The sequence below is a fragment of the Ailuropoda melanoleuca genome, chromosome 7 (assembly GCF_002007445.2).
Source record: "Ailuropoda melanoleuca isolate Jingjing chromosome 7, ASM200744v2, whole genome shotgun sequence".
In the NCBI taxonomy this organism is placed as follows: domain Eukaryota; kingdom Metazoa; phylum Chordata; class Mammalia; order Carnivora; family Ursidae; genus Ailuropoda; species Ailuropoda melanoleuca.
In genome coordinates this window covers 72,656,108-72,675,109 of record NC_048224.1, presented here as the reverse complement: position 1 = coordinate 72,675,109, position 19,002 = coordinate 72,656,108, and the positions used below count along the sequence as shown (strand labels likewise).

The following is a 19,002-nucleotide window of genomic DNA, read 5'->3' as shown; positions in this document are numbered from 1 at the left end:
ATCCTTAACAAGTAAATTTGCCTCAAATGGTAACTTTCCCATGGTTTGTTTTAATATTTCCATCTGGCTCAATGTTAGAGTGTTTCTGGAGTTCCTATCTCTCAGCAAACCATTGTTTTCTCTCTTAAGCCTAATAGCCTCTCCGGCCCCCAGTTAATCCCAGATACAACCTTAGTTTGTCCAGTCAACTTTCTAAAAGATTTCCCTGAAAGTAAACGGAAAACTTGAGAGAGAGCAGCATAGTAACACTCAAAGTAAGAAACCATAGCTATTAGTACTACTGGTATATAATTCTCCAAAAAATGGGTCATAAGAAGGGCCATCAAGCTCAAAAACAGACTTTACTTTTTATAGTAACTAAATTGCAGCTTCCTGAACTGGAAATTTTTCAAGGCAGATGATCCCACTTTTAATAGAATTCCTGATTTTCCTGCCTTTCCCTTCTGCCATGGCTCTTCTTGAAAGTAATCGATGAGTGGGCCCATCCCTCAGGCCAGCCAAGTTACGGTCCCCCTCTCATGATATACTCCACAGAACTCAACTTGTGAAACAGTGTAAGGGGGTTCCACCCTTGTCTGTCCATTCATTCGCCCATCACTCATGTCTACTGGAGGCTGGAACTGCGTCGTCCCTTTCCATGTTTCCCTTGTATTGTCAGTGGCAATTCTATTTTGTGAGTTATCAAATATGAGTTTAGAAAAAAAGGCTGAAAGAAAGGCATCTCCATTATAGGAAAATAGGAACTTGAAAGAAAGTAAAAAGAAGGGGGAGAAAAAGACACCCATAATCTCATCACCCTGAGTAAAACTACAGTGAACTGCTAGTATATAATCGTCACTATTTTCTGAATATTAAAAAAAAGAAGTACTGTTCATACTGTTTTTTTTAAAACTAGTTTTCTCTTAAACTCTATGGTAACTATGTTTCCATGTCAGTCAAGCTTCACCTAGAACCTATCTTCCTGGCTGAGCATTACCTCCAGCCCTGCTATTTTCTCAGGATCAGCTGCAAATACAGCACAGAGGGCCAGTTAACTCCAGTGCTGACGGAAGACCTTCAGGGTTTCTTCATAACAAGCCGTGTTTCTCTTCTTTTGCTGCCTCCCACCTCCACCAATCATTTGATGAAATATGGAGTAAAAGTTCAGAGCAAGATACATAGAGGAACTGACAGGAATTTGCACACTGACAGGCAGGCATCAAAATAAACCTTCAAGCACCCCTCAGAAGTCGAGTTCCCTCCATCTCTTTGGTTCAGTCATTGTTGTAAGTGTGTTTGGGGATAACGAGTGAAATCTGAAGGTGTCCACACAGAGACTGCTACATTGAGCCATGGGCAAGATGCCACGGGTGCCTGGCAGAGGGACTGAGAGCCAGCCTGCCCTCTGCTGGCCATGCTCGGTACTTCACTGGTCTGGAGGAAGGGGCATCTGTTTCTCATTTGTGCAGACACTGTATGGACCAACTAGCAGGCTGTGGTTCACCCAGGAGAAGCAAAGTATGACCGTTCATGCGTTCAGAAGCATTTACGACACGTTTAAGGAATTCATGGGGGAGAAGAGGTAAAAGACAACGAAAGGCTAAACACGAATAATGAAGAAAAAGGAGAGACAGAGGAAGTGTCTAAGAGGAAAGATGGGATGCAGGATAGGCTTGGCAGGAAATACCACTCGATGGTTCTGGTGTCACAGTTGCCTGGAATGGATGACATCCACAAAAGCCAGAATGCAAACATGAACAGTACAGCATGTAGACTGTGTCGGCTGAATTGCAATAGCAATTTGAGAAGGTTGAGCAGATTTCGGTTAAACAGAAGAAAGGCTGGAGTCAGAGGCCATTGAAGGGTAGCTGGAGGAGAAAACAGTACAAACCCAGAACGAAACCACCACCCCTCCTGCCCTCGGAAGCCTGCTGGCCCCCCTGCGAGACGCAGTCCTCTGACTGTGAGCCCGTACCTTAAACAAGGAGGAGAACACATGAAACGTATACACCGCACAGGAGCCATCGGAGTCGCACATGAGCTGGTTGATGTGGCTGCGCCAGGCTTCCTCCGCGTCATCACAGGCTGCTGGCTGGAATGCAGCAAGGATGGCCGAGAAGAAGGGCGAGGGCGGGGGAGAGACGACCCTGTCGCCTTCTCCAAAGCTGGGAAAGATGAAAACAACCCTGTCAACAAGTGCTGTGTCATCCTTTCCTGGGTCGCCTCCGCTCTAGCCCTGCCGCTGGCCCGCCCACTCCTCCCTTTGAGGTTGCTTCGGGGACTCAGCTCTCCTTCCCCGAGCTTCGACATTCTCTTCTGAATCTAGGAAAGAGAATTTCCACCTCCAGAATTTCTGGGATTCCTCCCCTTCTGACTTCCTTTATAGTGAGCTGGGACCTGCCCCAGAGCCTCCAGCAATGGTCTCACTTTCCCAGCCGCTGTTCCCCAGACATAAAAACATTACTTTTGGCATTTTTGTGCCTTTTCAGTTTTCATTATGAACCATTAGAACACAAATTTGGAATCTTTTCACTTGTCCTTTGTGGGCGAGAGTATTAATGGCTGCACATGCATGAACGCCCAGGAGGGGAGGGTGGAGGGAGAGAAGGAGATGGAAGGATAGAAACGCAGGGCGAGAGACATGGAGAGGGACGAAGAAAGGGGAGATAATGAGCACAGGCGAAAGGTTGAGTTCTTCTGCAGGTTATTACCTTCGGCTTTTCCTTCCAAGGACAGATACTGCTCACCATAACAGAAGGTCTTTGGCCATATCAAAAGCTCCTTAGTTCTCTTCCACATTCAGAAGAGAGATTTTAGGCTCCTGTCATTCTTCCCCAGAAGTAAATCTCTAGCCTTGTCACTTGTGATTTTTTCTAGACACTGCATTAGTGTTTTTTTTTTTTTTTTTTTGTAGGCTCCATGCCCAGTGTGGAGCCCAACACAGGGCTTGAACTCATGACACCGAGATCAAGGCCTGAGCTGAGATCAAGAGCCAGACGCTCAACTGACTGAGCCACCCTGGAGCCCCTGCATCAGTGTTTTTATCTATTTCTCTCTATTTTTGTCTCTTCGTGTTCTCTGACTATATCTCACTAGTCTCAGAACGTCCTCCACTAGGCTGAAAACCGCCCACTTAAAAAAAAGAGTAGGTATTTAACTTACAAAGAGTCTCTTGTTCTTGTCTTTTAATTAGAAGTGGAAAGAACTCCTCATTTCCAAGTTCTGCCCGTCTTATCTTCAAAGCTCGCAAGGCTTGGACCATGTCCCCAAGCCCCTCTTTGGCTTTTGAGTGACTCTATGGCTTTACGTTGCTCTGTGTTACTCTATGTTACTCTATGGCTTTACGTTGCTCTGTGTTACTCTGTGTTACTCTATGGCTTTAGGCATCACTACCTGAGTACCCTTTCTGTTCCACACCAGGCCCTGCGCCTAGCTTGGAAGACTCTGACCAGCTGAGAGCCTTCGGAGTCAGAAGTCAATTCCGACTCTTCATTAGGAAGTCCTGGCAGTGCCCATATGACCTTTCACCTGAGATACAGTGAATGTAACACAACACGCCAGGTATGCTGTCACCACTCATCTCCCCCGGGGCTTCTTTACCTTGCGAGAGTAAACTGGTCCAGGGCTCTGTTGCCTTTTTCTTCTGCCTCAGTCATGTCCAGGCTAAAGCTACCGCTGCATTCGAAGGTTGCTGGGAGTTCATTGACAGAACTGGAGAGATCGTCCTCATGCACGGCCGTGTCCTCCTCCTCCCGGACGGCCTCAGCCTGGAAGAAGAAAAAGAGGAAAGAGTCCCCCTACCATGTAAGAATATATTTGGGAAAATCTATTCAACTAAAGGAAAAATGAAAGAGACAAATCCCGAGTGTGATAGAAATTGGGGGCATTGATTTTCCGGCTACAGTACAGTCACTTTCTATAACTGGACTGGGGAATTCTCTGAAGTACTGTTCATTCTTTACCTTCTTTTCAGTCTTGCCTACAATAGTTTCCACAGAGGCTCTCAGCAGATTGCCACATTGGACCCATGATTACAGGAGTATAAAAGCTAAACTTGGAAAAGACCACAGAGACCCCCTGGTCCAGCCCTCACATTTTATAGGAAACTCATGTGTGGGAAAGGGACTTGTCTCACATCAAGTAGATAAATCAGGGCCTTTGGATTCAGAGCTCTTTCTACTGTACAAACCTCGCCTTCTAAAGCGAGCCTATCCAGAGGGAACGCTCCGATACAGAATTCCTTTACCTACGGAAACTGGAATTTAGAATCATCAGTGAGAGGTCTAGTAAATGCTCAAGCTATACCTGCAGGGTTCACGCGTGGTCCGCGGTTGTTCACTGGGCCTGCCATGGCGATGGGCCTTTCCATACTGGAAATCCTCTAAGACCCATTTACATACATGCTCTGCTCTTGAAACCCCCCCGAAGATAATGGATAGGAGAGGCTGCTCTCACATTGCTGTAGAATGAGCAGCAAAACGCAAGGGCTCGGGATCGGTGAGGGGCCGGAGAGAGACACAGCGAGTGCAATGGAAAAAGAGGCTGGGTTTGAATGTGGGCCAGGGGGACTCAGCTGGAGAACTGACTGTTCTTTATGAGAGGAAGGAAGGCAACTGGGTTACAGACCAGAAGAGGAGAGGAAGACATCACACGCACATGTTTCAGTGAGTCATTTTCTTAAAACAAAACCAAAGCCAGGCAAAAAGGAAATATATATGAATTCGAGCATTATCACGGGTTGCTGGCTGGCCACCCAGTTAGTACTTTGAATCTAGGATTCATAGAGAAATTAAGAGGGGTGTTTAAAGATATGTTAGGGAAACAAGCTATCTCATGTCTTTGAAGGAATTGCTCCTAAGTACTGAGTTTCAGAGGCTTATCCATATCTGCTTTTTTCCGGCTTTTAAAAACTACAGTGGTGCCAACGAGACTGGCCGCCGGTGACTGGTCTGGGTTATTAGTGTACATAAACTGAATCTGTTAGTGGAGGGCTGAGTTCTCACAAAAATGTCCTTTATTTTCCCTTTCTAACATCACAGCCGTATCGCACGTTGCAGAAACCCAGCTCAGGCGGAGAACAGAGAGAGCCCTTCAGAAATGAGACTTAACTTTTCCTTGATCGAATTAGATGATTTCTGTGTGAGTTCATAAACATATTACCACTTAGCAATCAGAATAGAAAAATTGAGAAAATGACTGTTCTAAGACTGAGAAATAGCAAATGCTAATAACTTCACATTAATTTTATGATGTCCTTTCCATGAAACTTAATTTCTTAATCCTAGGATTCTGGCATTTTAATCTCAGACGAGTTCCCTTTCTGGACCTTTTTTGGCTCAAAAGGGCCTCTGCTGACTGAGAATCCTGACTGTAGTCCCTTTGCACTGAGCCTCTCTTAGAAATAAATCCTTAAACTTCAACATTTTTAAGTGATTGTGATTTGGTTGGCTGTCCTTGGTTTAAAGTACATCGATTTCCCTGGACCTCAGATCTGTTTTAAGTGTACCATAAAAGAATACACAACAGCCAGTATTATATCTTTTCCAATAGAAGTAGCAGAAAAAATATTCTTTTATACATTTTAAAAATTATTTTATAACTTTCTCTTTTATACTACCATAAGCAAACTTAGGATAAAGGATACCTATTAATAACAACAGTAGGCGATTTTGGTATTTGTAACATACGAAAATAAAATTCTATACTAATGGGCCGATATGTAAGCACTTATGTGAACACAGTGTGTAAGTGGATAGTTTCATGGATATTAGGATATTTTAGGGAAATTTTGATAACATTAAGTGAAATATACGTTGTTAGCTTTTTAAAGACCTGACCTTTTAAATAAGAAAATTGTATCTGTTACTTACTTTTCTCCTCAGTCTGGCTAGGACAGTTTTGTTTAAATCTGGCACAATATTGTGATAAACACTGAAAATTCCAATAGTATGCCAAAAAGCCAGAATGGAATCAATGTACAAATTGTATAACAGGTTCCTACATAGGAAAAAATTTCCCCAAGTACATCCAGACACCCACACCTCACTTAGCATATTGTTTTATAAAAGTCATGACAAAGAAGAGCAGTTTCCAAGTCACAGCAATCTCAGACATACACCGATTTGTTTTGCTGTTAATCAGCAGTGTTCCTGCTATAATACGGAAAATGCAGAATGTCTCATTTGAATAAGACCCCAAAGTGAATCTCTTTGAACCAACAAGAAGATGGCTTCTCATTTGTGAGGGTTAAACAACTTCAAAACATAGCCTCAGGTGCACAAATTCAATTATTTCAAAAAAGTCAGAAAGAAAAGAAGATAGAGTCCCTCCACTTAGAGCCCCCCTAAGATTTCTCAGAAAATTAGAAGTACTTTAAGAAAACTACAACCGTAATTGCCAAAATCTCTTCACCTTGGAGCCCTCAGAAATCTGCAGATTATTCATATCAGACAAAGACGCCTCAAAGCTAGCCCTTCTGGTGTTAAAGGAATGAGGGTCAGCAGGGGTCATGTCACAGGCTGTGGTGAGCGATTCCATGGGATTAGTCTCCTCAGAAGGGGAGCGAGTCATGATCTGCAGAGAGAGCAAAGCAAATAAAACAGCGTGGAGTTTCTTTAAAAGCTCAAATGATCCTTTATGGAAGAGGACATGCCAGGGTCCGAGCTCGTTGTTGGGTGACAGGTATTACTTAGCGTGCACATTTCACTGTTGTTGGAAGTGAAACGCGGCGGCCGGCGCCGGGCGTTAGGGCACAGAACTCTAACACGCGAGCGCTCCTCTCTGCAGGTAACCACACCCAACGGTCTGTTACGTTTCCTAAAGACTTCGGATCTCTCAGGCATTTTTTAAAAGGGGATTCCAGCCTAATAAAAGTTATCTGAGGAAAAGTCCAGGCCTTAACAGATCTGGTGGTGTTCAAGGCCTCTAGCAAATACCCGAGTATTTGTGTCCGTTTGCAACCTCTAGACAAGAGGCTCGCCACCATCAATTAGACACCACCTGACACTTCAGGTGTTAGTTTGGCAGCTGTGCAAAGTTTCTCTAGCGGCCCCCAGACACCGCGCTCCTGCCTCAATGACAAGAAAAAGTCTCCCGTCTCCCACGGTGGGCAGGCAGTCCTACTTACGAGGTCGGAGTGCTCCAGGATCTGGCTGGTGGTGAGGTCTTCCTCTTCGGAGGATTCGTCCGAGTCCTCGTGGTTCATTTTATTTAGGCTGGGAGACCTTCCTGAAAGTTGGCGCTCCTCCAGAAGCTGCATGTCACACTTGTCCAAACTATCCAGAGAACGCCTGCGCACTCCCCAGTTGAAATTGTCCATACTCTCACCCTGAAATCACACCATCAGCTGGTTTTTTTGCCAGAATCTTCCTGCGCTCACACCTTCACACATTCAATTAGTCATAGCTTAGACAGAAAGGCTTCCATTATGAACTCCCAAGCTCCCGTCTACGTTGGTACCAAACATTTTGTTTATGTGATGTGAAAAGTAGTAAAGCGTACTATTTTCGCCTAAATGCATATTGAATCACAGGTAGAAGTGATGACACACTTCTCTTGGGCCTGGTGGGTAATGTCATGTTTTTTAAAAGGTGACTTCGGTCAACTCTATAATGATCTAGGTTTCCCAAAATCTGTAAGAAAGAGACCGTTACGATTAAAACAGCCTCAAAGGAGGTGCGGCCCCTCCCCGGCCCGTTTAGTACTGTTTTCGGAAGGAGAAAGAGGAGCTATGCTGTAACACATTCCACATCCTTCGGGTATTAAGTAGAAGAGTATTAGGTAAACATTCCAGCCTGTTCCTGCTACAGCGGTTTTCGCAGATCAAACGCACAGTTAAAAGACTATTTGAGAGCAGCGGGGCAAAGTCTGATGGGTCATGCATTACGCAGAGGCCAGAGCAGCACGGCTTAACGTTTGCCTCAGGCTCATCTTCAAATACTTGTCCCAACACAGAAAACAGTTGCTTTCCTGGATCTGAAACGGTTGACTTGGTACCGAGCACTAATGCTGACTTGTACCTTTTCATTTCTAAGACCTGCGCTAAGTGGCAATGCGGTGTTAAAGCTTCTCGTTGTATCCCAGACTTTCTCTACAGACCATCTGATATTAAATAAGTGTATTTGTCCAACACAAACATCTTTCCTAGAAAGTAATTTGGGTTTTATTTTTTCTGTTAAAACAGGAATAAAGGAAGAGAAAGAATACCCAGCCCCTTGATGAGCAAGTTTTAACCTATCTAAATAGGTAATGTGAACAAAATCTAGCCCAGAGTCCTTTCATTTAGAAGTCATCTGAAACACTGTGTAATGGTTTGCTGAAGTAAAATAACTTTTTCTGGTGAGAGCTCAGTAAGTACCATAATCATATAATACGAGAGATGTAAAATCACTATAAGAATTATGAGCTTTAAATTTATTAATCTTCCTTTGGTTTAAGGATCTATTTCTTCTGGATCCTAATGAAGCAAACGTTGCCATTCTCATAGACCTCTCATATAACAGATGCTTTAAATTTTCTGAGTCTCTTTTGGCCATTCGTGGTAGAAGGCAATAGGTAAGAATCCTAAACACATTCTGGATATGATACAAAAATTATCATGATTTATCCCTGTGTACGATGTTTATAATTGTTCTTAGGACTGTAATTATAAAGAGTAGCTGTATCTGCTGTTTTATCTGTATCTATAGCTTTATCTGTATCTTCTATGATAAACTGTCACCAAATAATTTTTTTTCCTAGTGGAAAAGGTTAACTGTTGTGCTGGGATTTAAAAATAGCTATTTCAGTGAAAAACTGAAAAAAAAAATGTGGAAGAGGCAAAAGTTCTGGAAAGAAAAAGAAAATGCAATGTGTGAAGAAGTTAAAAAGATTAAAAGAATATGAATACAGAGACAAAGAAGAACATGCAAATTACTGGGAGAAATAAACAAATATGAATATAAAACCTAATCCCTAAAACTGATTCTCTTGCACCAAATCAGTGAATGGGTTGGATGCACTATCTCAGGCAACAATTCTGGAAGTCTCTCGTGCTGAACCCAAGAAGGGCCATGAGCTTACAGAGAGATACAGACGTCTAGGGTGAGGGAATGCTACCCTGGGTGTGGACCGCTGTTCCTACTTATACGTCTGCACCTCTGGTGAAGACCTGAATGAACCAGGTGTGAGAACGAGGGGTAAGGGAAGGCTGTTCTCGCAGGAAGAGTATCTGGACGTCTTTCTCGAGGGTGTAGTAGCTCCAGCAGAGGCGAAGGGATTGAAACTGTTTCCCTGAGATGCAATAGTGTGTGTGTAGTATGGGCACTGTAGTCCAGCTCAAGGTCAAGCGCCTTGTTATTAAAAGTCAATAGTGCTATAGTTTAGCTCAAGGTCATGTGTGTGGTTATTAAAAGTCAACTTACGTGGTCAAAAGTCAAAATAGTGTTTTACTGATTATGTCAGATTTTCTATGTGTGAGAAATTTAGGAGATGGCTAATTATTCAAGACAATCTGCATCTATCAGTTATCAAACTTAACTACTCAGGATTTATACTGAGATGAGAAAGTATTTGTGATTGAACATTCTAGAACTGTTGGAAATAATATTCTTTGAATTTTTTTTCCATACTAGAACTCTGTCAAGTAAGGATTATTGTTGAAAGAATGTAGGTGCAGTGTGGTCAAAATATATCTCCTCAAATACACACCTTCTCAGAGTAAGTGTGACACAACCCAGGCATGGTAGGGTGCTCACAGGTCAGTCTGCCCATGATGGTCCTGGTCTACGTGCAGTTATTATTAGCACCCCTTTTACTTGAGAAATGGTTCTCATTTGGATGAAACTTTATCTAGTCGCCACACAGAGATAGCTCCTCATGCCTGGAAAGGATCTGACTGGAAGTGTTGGTGGTATATTGTTAGGTGCAGCTTGTTGACTTCACTTTTAATAAGAGAATTTAACAGCAGAACCAGTCCAGTTGGACAGCTGCCGTCTCAGAAATTGTAAGATTTCCATAGATCATATTTAAAACCTCACTTTTGCTCAAGAGATGTACTAATGCAACTTCTAGACTAGGCATATCAAGATTTTAAACCTATCTTGTATTTCTAGTTTAGAAAACATTTCCATACTGGAGCAACGGACGAAAATCCTACCACACACACCGCAATGTAAATATGCACGCAAATCGGCATACATACGCTAGAAGGGAGGAAAAAAGCAATTATGTTATGAATCTGCAACAATGCAAAACATCTACTTAGCGCATCTGAATTAAAGATAGCAGCATCTTACCTGAAGTTCCTTGGTAGCAGATTGAATGGACAGAAAAACAAATAAGAGGTCTATTTAAAACGATTACATTAAAGATACTCAAGTGCATTTATCTTAGTTTTAACACAACAGCAATAAACAGGGCCAACAATGCAGCCCTCAGTAGATGTGAATTTAAAAAAAAAAGGTAAAGATATACAAACCCCCAAAGACAGAAATCAGTATCAAATACCAGAAGTTCCAACCCTTTTAGGGGTGGATGGTGTAGCTGGGATAACAAATCATAAAAACAATTTCTGAAATAGCTTGCCACTTCAGTGACTGACAGCTTCTCCTCAACACTTTTTTGGGGGGCAGCTGCTTTCATTTTTACTTGTGAGAAAATAGTTAAATGTCGTGAGAAAATGAATGAGGGTCATCAACTGGGGGTAAAAAAGGTGGCATCACCTGACCCACCTCACAAGACTGAAGTGTTTGCAGTCATGATGTGTTCACTGCTGATGTGCAATTAATAGCAAGGGCACGGCACCTTTTAAAGATTCTGGAAAGTTCCAAGGCAAACTTACAGATAGGAGTCAATAAATTCTGAGACTAATGAAAAGGAATAGACATAAAAAAAAAAAAAACCCTTGTCTTTCTTTTTTGGTAATTGTGTTTTGCTCTAGACACCAGATAAGCTTGGCTTTCTCTGATGAGAATATGCTGAAATTATTCACCAATGACAGTACAAAGGAGCGCCTGCTTCGTGCCTGACACTACGCAGAGGTTATCTTACTCCCTGCATCCACTCGATAAGCAGGTTTTATCATAACCATTTCATAGACGAGGAAGTCAAAAGAAACTGCATCCACGTTACAGGGCATAGAGCTAAGTCAGTGGCAGAGTTGAAATTCCAAGCTGGACCTGCCTGACTAAGGCTCGGGCAGTCTTACCCTAGCACTCTGTAAACTTGCTAGAATCCCTTATTAAAATCTTATTGAGACGTAGCAAAACATTCTCAGATAGTTTATTTTATTTGGATGGAATATATACTCTCACACTTGTAAGCTTCTTATAAAATCTTAATCATGTAAGATAAAACCATCACTGTGATTTTGAAGTTCTTGTCTGCTAGGATAATAGAACACTAGAAGGAAGTGGAAGTATTCATTATTTATTGTCCCTGAAAAACATTAGTATAATATTTATTTTCAAGTGAGAGGCACCTCAGATTTTCCTTCCTTTGTTTTGATAGAAACTAAATTTGTTAGTTTTTCTGAAATTGTGTCTGAGTCCTCTACTCTACATCGCTCCTGCAAGGTCATGTCCCACAACACATTTTTTTTTTCTTTTGGCTGAGACTGGAAAATGATACCTCTGTTTCTTCAAGTTTTCCCTCCTTACTCTAACTGCCAGAGTAAAGAGGGTGCCTAAGCCTGAATTCTAGCCTAAGAACGAAGATTAGGTCAGAGGCCCAGATCAGGGAGCTAATCTTCTGACATTCCATATAGCTCTGGCTCAGAGACATTTTGAAAGTATTCTAAAGGGTTATATTTTGGTTTAGACTTTTTAAAACAATCTTCAACCCACTTAGTGATTGATTTCTCTATTACTCATTAAGGTTAACAGTCAGAAAACTCTGCGATACTTTTTACAGGTTCTAGAATAATTCAAGGTGAAAAGTTGACACTTATTTTAAAGATGCTTTAAGGACTGGGTCTGCTAAACTTGTTTTCTAGAGAAAGAACAGGTAAAGAAAACGTTCTTCATTCTGAGGACATAATTCTCCCCAGACATCCAGGGTAGGCCATGGGCAGGAGGAACAAGAGCGGATAGCTCCTTGGCCTTACCTCAAAGGAGAGGATTGGTCTGCAATCATATCCTTTTAGGGAAGCTAAGCAGCTAGTGGAAAGCACCATTTCCCACAAGTGTATAGTTAAGTCAGGAGTGCCTGCCCATCCCAGGATATGATAAACTTTGAAGATGGGCCTCCATTTTAACTGTAAGACTGGCAGAGAGCCCTTTCCCTGTCTGGAAAAATCAGTGCATTTAGCTAAACGTGAACTCCATGAGTTGGCTTGGTACCAGGCATCTTTACATATGCCAGTCTCCCATCAGTCAATTTTGGTTTCCTCCATGAGGCAGAGACTACCCCCAGCTGGAAAGGAGAGGGTCAGAATGATGCCCCTCCTTCCAATCCCAGTTTTCAAAAACATGATTCATAGCTGAAAGCATCCTATTACCATAATTATCATTCAAATCCACAAATCTGCATTTGCCCGTTGAGACACGAATTCAGCTGCTCCAGGTGTGGGGACGGCTAGCTGCTCACCTAGAGCGGAGCACAGAGCTGTCATGCACCTGCGTCTTGTTTCAAGCTGAAACGATTTCATCAAACAGCACAAAGATGCTGGGGCCCTCAGGCTCCCGACTCCTGTTGGAGCAGGCCAGCTTTGAAGTAATCGAATTAGAGTCATTTCACTTTTAAAATAATTAGATGCTTAGCATGTTTTATCCAGGTACCAGCGAACAGGCTCAGAACTTGAATGTTTTTGTTTTGATTTTTTTTTTTTTAAGTTCACCTTTGGACTGCACACACACGGTCTTTGTGTGGTCATTAAACGTCAGATCTTTGCCATTTAGAAATAACTTGGCAGCTTAGGCTGTGGACTCAGACAGGAAGGGTGTGGTAACTCTTGCCAAAGTTAAGCTGCTGCACTTTGAATAAGTTGATTCAAAATAAAGTTTACAGCTTTCCAATTAAAGACTCTGTTATAAAACCTCATTACTTGGCGGGTAAAAAGAAACTGTTTTCGTTAGTCAAGGAAAGGCTGAGTGGGTTATTTTTTACAGAGAATATACTGTACCTCTCCATCCTCCAGCTCCACGTCGAGGAAATCAAAGTCCCTAAAGACCCTGAACTGCTGCTCGCTGTTCGTGTCGTCCATGTTCTCCTGCTCTCGGGCGCCGTCCTCAGAAGACACCAAGCTCGTCTGGTGCTCGAGCAGATCCAGATCCCCACACGACGAGAAAATCACCTGCGAATCACAGGCGTCCTCTCCTGAGAGACCGTTCTCCCTTCGGTTGTTTGTGCTACAAAAACCGTAATTGGCTCTTCATGGCCCTCTATTTCCAGTCCACACCTAATTCCTTAAGTGGGTATTTTTAGAATGTTCTTTTATTATTTATGTTGGACAGGTGCCTTCAGATTAAACTCATTGCAAAGACGCAAGTTCACGGAGGAGGAAAATGCTAGAGTCACATTGCTGCCTCTTAGTGGATGAAGACTGGATCCCACCTGGGATGTGTGTGTGTGTGTGTGTGTGTGACAACTGAGTGTGTGTTCACAAACCAGGCCAGCCAAGAAATTTTCCATTGTTTCTGAGCTAAGGTTAGAAATTGTACACATGCACATACACTTCACAAACATATGAGCACATAATATTTTAAGGACCACTGATATCAAGATATGTTATTGTAAATGACCTGTTAGAGCAAAGGATTTAACTCTTTCAGAGATAAACCAGGAACAGATAAAGAATAAGAAACAGAAGCCGAAAGTACAGTCCTTGCTCATTTGAATTACAGACGAGTATCTGAGCAGCAATGCTTGTAATTTATGCCTAAATTAAGGAATTTAATTCTGTTGCTATAAACAGTACAAAACATTGTTTTTTCCTATCAAGATCTTTTGTATGTTAATATTTTAAAACTATCTCCTGTGTTTAGGTTCTTTCCACTGGGACATTTTACTAGAACTTCATAGAAATAAGAAACTGCAAATGATCTTAAATGTTTTGTTATCCAGTCTCTCCTGAACATAGATTGGTATTAAATAAAGTGATCAATATGATTTTTAAAAAGAGTTATTTATTTATTTATTTAGTTAGTTAGTTAGTTATTTCTGGAGTGTAAGCAGGGGCAGGCGCGGAGGGAGAAGGAGAGAGAATCCTCAAGCAGACTCCAGTGAGCGTGGAGCCTGAGGTGGGGCTCGATCTCACGACCCTGAGATCATGACCTGAGCTGAAATCAAGAATTGGACTCTTAACCGATTGAGCCACCCAGGCGCCCCTCAATATGATTTTTTTTAAGCATTATAATGTCTAGTCTTCCTTGAAGAATAGACAAATCACTTATAGGAATTTAATATAAAAACAGTCTCTCAAAAGTAAAAAGAATGAATGGATTTTAAATGTACTCCCCCCAAGTGTTTGAGAACAGTCCCGAGGTTGGCACTACGTTCTCATAAAATGGTCCGTGACACACAGTTTGCACAGGGATGGCGACTGGGTCTCTGAGATCAAGAGCCCTGAGGGCCAGGCACCTCGTTGCTGAGAGATGAGGCCAGAATTCGGAGTCCCTCCGTCAGAGGCTCCTTTTCCCACTTAGTGCCACGTCTCCCATCTGTACCCAGCTCCAGGTAAACATCTGTTGCTAGAAGAGCCTCAGCATGGAAGCAGGCAGCTTAGATCTGAGGAGGACATGCCAGCCAGAACAGCAGCAGGAAATGGCCCTCGCTGGAGTGCTCCCCTGCAGGGGCAAAGTGCTCTTGTTCCTCTCCCTCCTCCTGCCCCTGCCACTATCGCCTCGTCCCCTCTGCCGTCAGTAATGTCACTGGAGCAGCAACAAACCCACTGATCAATAACACTAAAAAGGTGACTTCAGCGGAAGCCGAGCTTCGCTGCTGGCTGGCAGGGGCACGTTTCCCAGACGATGAGAAAACACCAATCTGCGTGAGCGAGTATATATCAGTCTCCAACATTTCACCCACCCATGAACTATGCTGGTAGATACACTGAGATTTAAAAGACAGCTCCCTGGAGCGACAGTTTGCTAATTCTTACTTTATTTGGCAAATTATTTAGTTCACTATTTTTGTTGTTGTTGTTGATAACAAAGGTGCTGAGATACGGAGAAACTAAAAATGGCCAGTGAAACCAGACCCAGAGATTTTTATTGCTTTGGCTATCATAGACTCACAGACAACTTGAATTTTCCAAATTATATAAAAGCTTCAGAAGCTAAGTTCTAATACTGTGATTATTCATTTATTCCAAAGCCCAGTGGCATGTTGTTGTTGTTTTAACTGTAACATCACTGAATGTTTATAAGAGAAAAAAAAATCCCATAATGATAATATCATTATTTCCATCCCTATCGTGCGTGAGTAAAATAATGACGTCACAGGAAGAAGTGTGCATACCCCAATTTTGGGGTAAAATTGCACCTCAAAGGAATGTATGTTAAATATGGTGGTGCAGGAGAGAGTCGTAAGTACGTATTTTGAGGACATCTGGGTATATTTATTAAAAAATCCAAGAAATTTTAAACAATGAAAATAACTGAGCATTTATTTGCAGATAAACTGGAGCAAACAGTCAACAAAATCATTCATTGTTTCTGAACGGAGATTAAAAATCATAGTGTGGAGAGAAATAATCTATGGGTTTGATCTAAATGGTGGATATCATACCTGTAATTCATAGCAGACTTCTCTAAAGCTAAAAAAGACCAAAGGTAAAAAAGATACGGTACCAACATACATGCGATACATGACAGGACTTACTGATGGATTTTTGCTTAATCCTACTTCTTGGCCACACAGAGAAAGGACGTGCACCAACTTCTCTTTTGTCCTCTTCTGGAAAAGAGACACACAAACACATTTTAATCACAGGGTCCTGTGATCAAATCTGCTCCAATACTGTAAGCCATTAGCCACATTGGACTATGTCCCCTGAAATGTGGCCAGTGAGAATTGAGACATAAAATACACAAAGACTTGGATGAAAGAGGAATGCAAAATATCTCATTAATAATTGCAAAATATTGGCTGCATATTGAAATGATAATATCTGAGATATAGTAGGTTAAATAAAACGTTATTAAAAATGATTTTGCCTGTTTCTTTTTACTTTTTCTTTAAAAAGGTGACTGTTAGAAAGTAAATGAGGCACAGATTATGTTTCTACTGGATAGTGGTGATTTCAGTTTTCCCAGGGGAGGGGGATGCAAATCGGCCCCTGGATTCTTCAGCAGATACTCATGACTGTCCTCGATAATCTTTTCTTGTCTGTTAAAACTTTCAGCATTAGTAAGGCTTTCCTTACACCTGAATTAAATCTATTATGTTTCAGCACAAATCTATTTTCCTCAAATGGGAGAATAAATTTACTTTCTGCAAAATTAAAAAATTCAATTATCTGCAAGCCATATTAAATCTTTCTCAATTTATTCCTCCTAAAGCTAAACAGATTCAATTCCTTTTGCTTTTCTTCATGAGCCTTATTTTTAGGTGCTTACACATGGAGATTCTTGTATAAACTGCCACATTTTCTAATGACATAGATAAACTAGATCTCAGGATGATTGGTGAGTTGAGAATGAAAAGAAAGAGTAGCCGGAGCCTAAAAAATGTTAATGTATTTCAGAAATGCTCTTAAAGCCATCTTCCTAACTCCGTAAAATGATTTTCCCTCTTAATATGATGTGAGTTAATGTGGAGACTGCTAGGAGGCCAATATCACTCATAGCTTTTCTTAATGGAATTTGGCTTCACTGCATTCTTCTTTCCAAAATTATAGAAGGGACACTCGATACCATGTCTTTTTAAGGTCGAAGACAGGAAGACCTTGATGTGGGCAGATGGCAAGAGATCTGCTAAAATATCTAAGTTTTAGTGGGTATCTTACAGTTCTGGGGAGGAATCAATGTAGAGGAGCGTGGAACTGGGATGTATATTTTTCTTCTCTTTTCCAAATCCCCAAGAAAGTACAGTAGGTTCTCTTGCTCAACAGCTCAATGAAATGTCATTGAGAACCAGCTGTGTGCAGGCACGTACCATGCTATACGTTCCACTCCCCTAACTTTGGTGAGCCCTGCAGTTCCCTGCTCAGCACCCACCATTTGGCCTTCTTCCAATAACACAGTCCCTCTTTTTATCTTGGGAGCAGCTCCTCTCCCACTAAGTGGGGCTTTGCGTCCCTCACACATGTTGCAAGAGTCCTTTCTCTAGAATCACTATGGATGTTGGGGAGGGAATGCCTTGGTCCTAAAATCATCAGAGCCAAAGACCATGTCAATCTGGAGCTGCTGGAAGTTGTTGGTGTTTCATAGGACAAGAGTCTGCTTGAGAATGAACCAGAAAGGGAAGGAGGGCTGACACGGGTAAGGGAAGGGGAGGACAGTGAGAAGGGGAGAGAGAGAAAGAGGTTAAGGATCCAGTTCCTCGTTTTGGGTACTAGAATCCAGCTGTGCGTGAAGCCAAGCTATGGGAGTTAATAAATTCCTTTTCCACTTAAGGTAATTTTCCACTGGGCTTCTGTCAAGTTAGTTACCAAAGAGCCCTGAATAACGCAGAGGTTTCACTCGGCAGCAAGTCTGAAGACGCTCATACTGTAATGCAGTTGCCCATTGAGTGAGTACAGTCTTAGGCTGTGATAACAGAACTAGAGAGAGATCCGCCAGCCTGTTCTGCTCCGTATGGCTTAGACCATCCATGGGGACCATGACTCGAGTGTGTGCTTAGGGGACAGCGGTCAGAAGGGCCACTGGAAAACAAAGTATTTGCCCATTTTAGGCCTCCCAAATGTCCATTCCTGGAGCAGCAGGTGGATCTGACTACTTTCTACCCTCTCTTTTCTTCCTGACCCCTTAGCATCGCTCACCAATCTCTTCCCTTCTCGCTCCCCTCTCCGTCAATGTAAGACTTTAATTTTACTGGTTTACAAAGCACTGTGGCTCAAGGAAGCAATCGTGAAAGCAGATTCTGGATTCCTGTGCAGGCGTATCATGTAGAACTGGTTGCAAGAACTAGGGATGCATTATTTGGAGAGAAGAGAGCTCATTTGGGTGAGTGCCAGAGGGGATGTGGTTTCTTTATCTATTTGAAAGGCTGCCATGTGAAAGAGAGGTCACATTTCATTTTCTAAGTCCTATGAGAACTAGGACCAATAGGTAGAAGCAGCAGATGTCAGACTTCAACTCAATGTAATGCGCTGTTCAAAGATAAAATAGGTTTCCTGGGATTGCCATGAGATCCTCATCACTGAAGTGCTCATGCCTAGATGGGCAACGTCAGGATAGTGATGGAGGAACCCCTTATCATATGGGCAGTTGGGCTCGATAGGTCCCCCTGAACTCCCTTCCAATCCTGGGAGTCTAGGAGTCTATACCTGAGAATACTGGGGCCTTTTCCAGCTTACAGGAACAAGGACATTGGAGTTGGAGCCCGATGACGTGGAAGATGTGCTCCTGGTGACGGCCATAGCCCTGGGCTTCCCATCCCGTCCGGAAGAGCTCTGCAGCTCATCGTATCGCCTTCCGATGATTGGTGTCTTGACAAAAAAAGGAATACAAAAGTTCATGTTCTCCTATCTGTTTAATAGTTCTGTGGAATGTGGGATCACACTACCCAGCAGCAATCAAGCACTGCCTGTTTGATGAAACCTTAGAGACGTTCAGAGTTGGAAGTAGGCTCCTTTCCCTGATGTTCAGACACACATTCTAAATCATTTTACATCTTCAACATTTCCCCACCCTCTTTAGCAGCTGAAAACAAATCCAACTGCTTGTTCTTAAACATACTCTAGAAACCACTGATAAAGCTGAGAAGCAAAACATTCAGGAAAGCAAATAGTGTTCAGATGTTTAAGCTGAAAAGAATTTATTGCTATAACAAGAGACCAAAGTTCCTTCCCTTCTTCCCAAACCTTTAAATAGTCTCAAGTATTTAAACATTTATTTAAATTGATTCTATCTTTTCGATTATTTAAATGAATGAATTCGGGGC

The 19,002-nt window shown here is 42.2% G+C and overlaps 1 protein-coding gene across 1 annotated transcript in view; it reads right to left on the bottom strand.

The window, feature by feature from the left end:
* FRY (FRY microtubule binding protein) overlaps positions 1–19,002 on the bottom strand; it is a 258,709-nt gene that overhangs the window by 25,129 nt on the left and 214,578 nt on the right. Inside the window, exons 49-55 of the mRNA XM_034663782.1 lie at positions 18,386–18,547; positions 15,778–15,852; positions 13,079–13,249; positions 7,106–7,306; positions 6,391–6,552; positions 3,580–3,746; positions 1,955–2,144 (exon numbers count right to left, since the gene is read on the bottom strand). Coding sequence (XP_034519673.1) covers positions 1,955–2,144; positions 3,580–3,746; positions 6,391–6,552; positions 7,106–7,306; positions 13,079–13,249; positions 15,778–15,852; positions 18,386–18,547 — 1,128 coding nt within the window. The remainder of the gene's footprint in view (positions 1–1,954; positions 2,145–3,579; positions 3,747–6,390; positions 6,553–7,105; positions 7,307–13,078; positions 13,250–15,777; positions 15,853–18,385; positions 18,548–19,002) is intronic.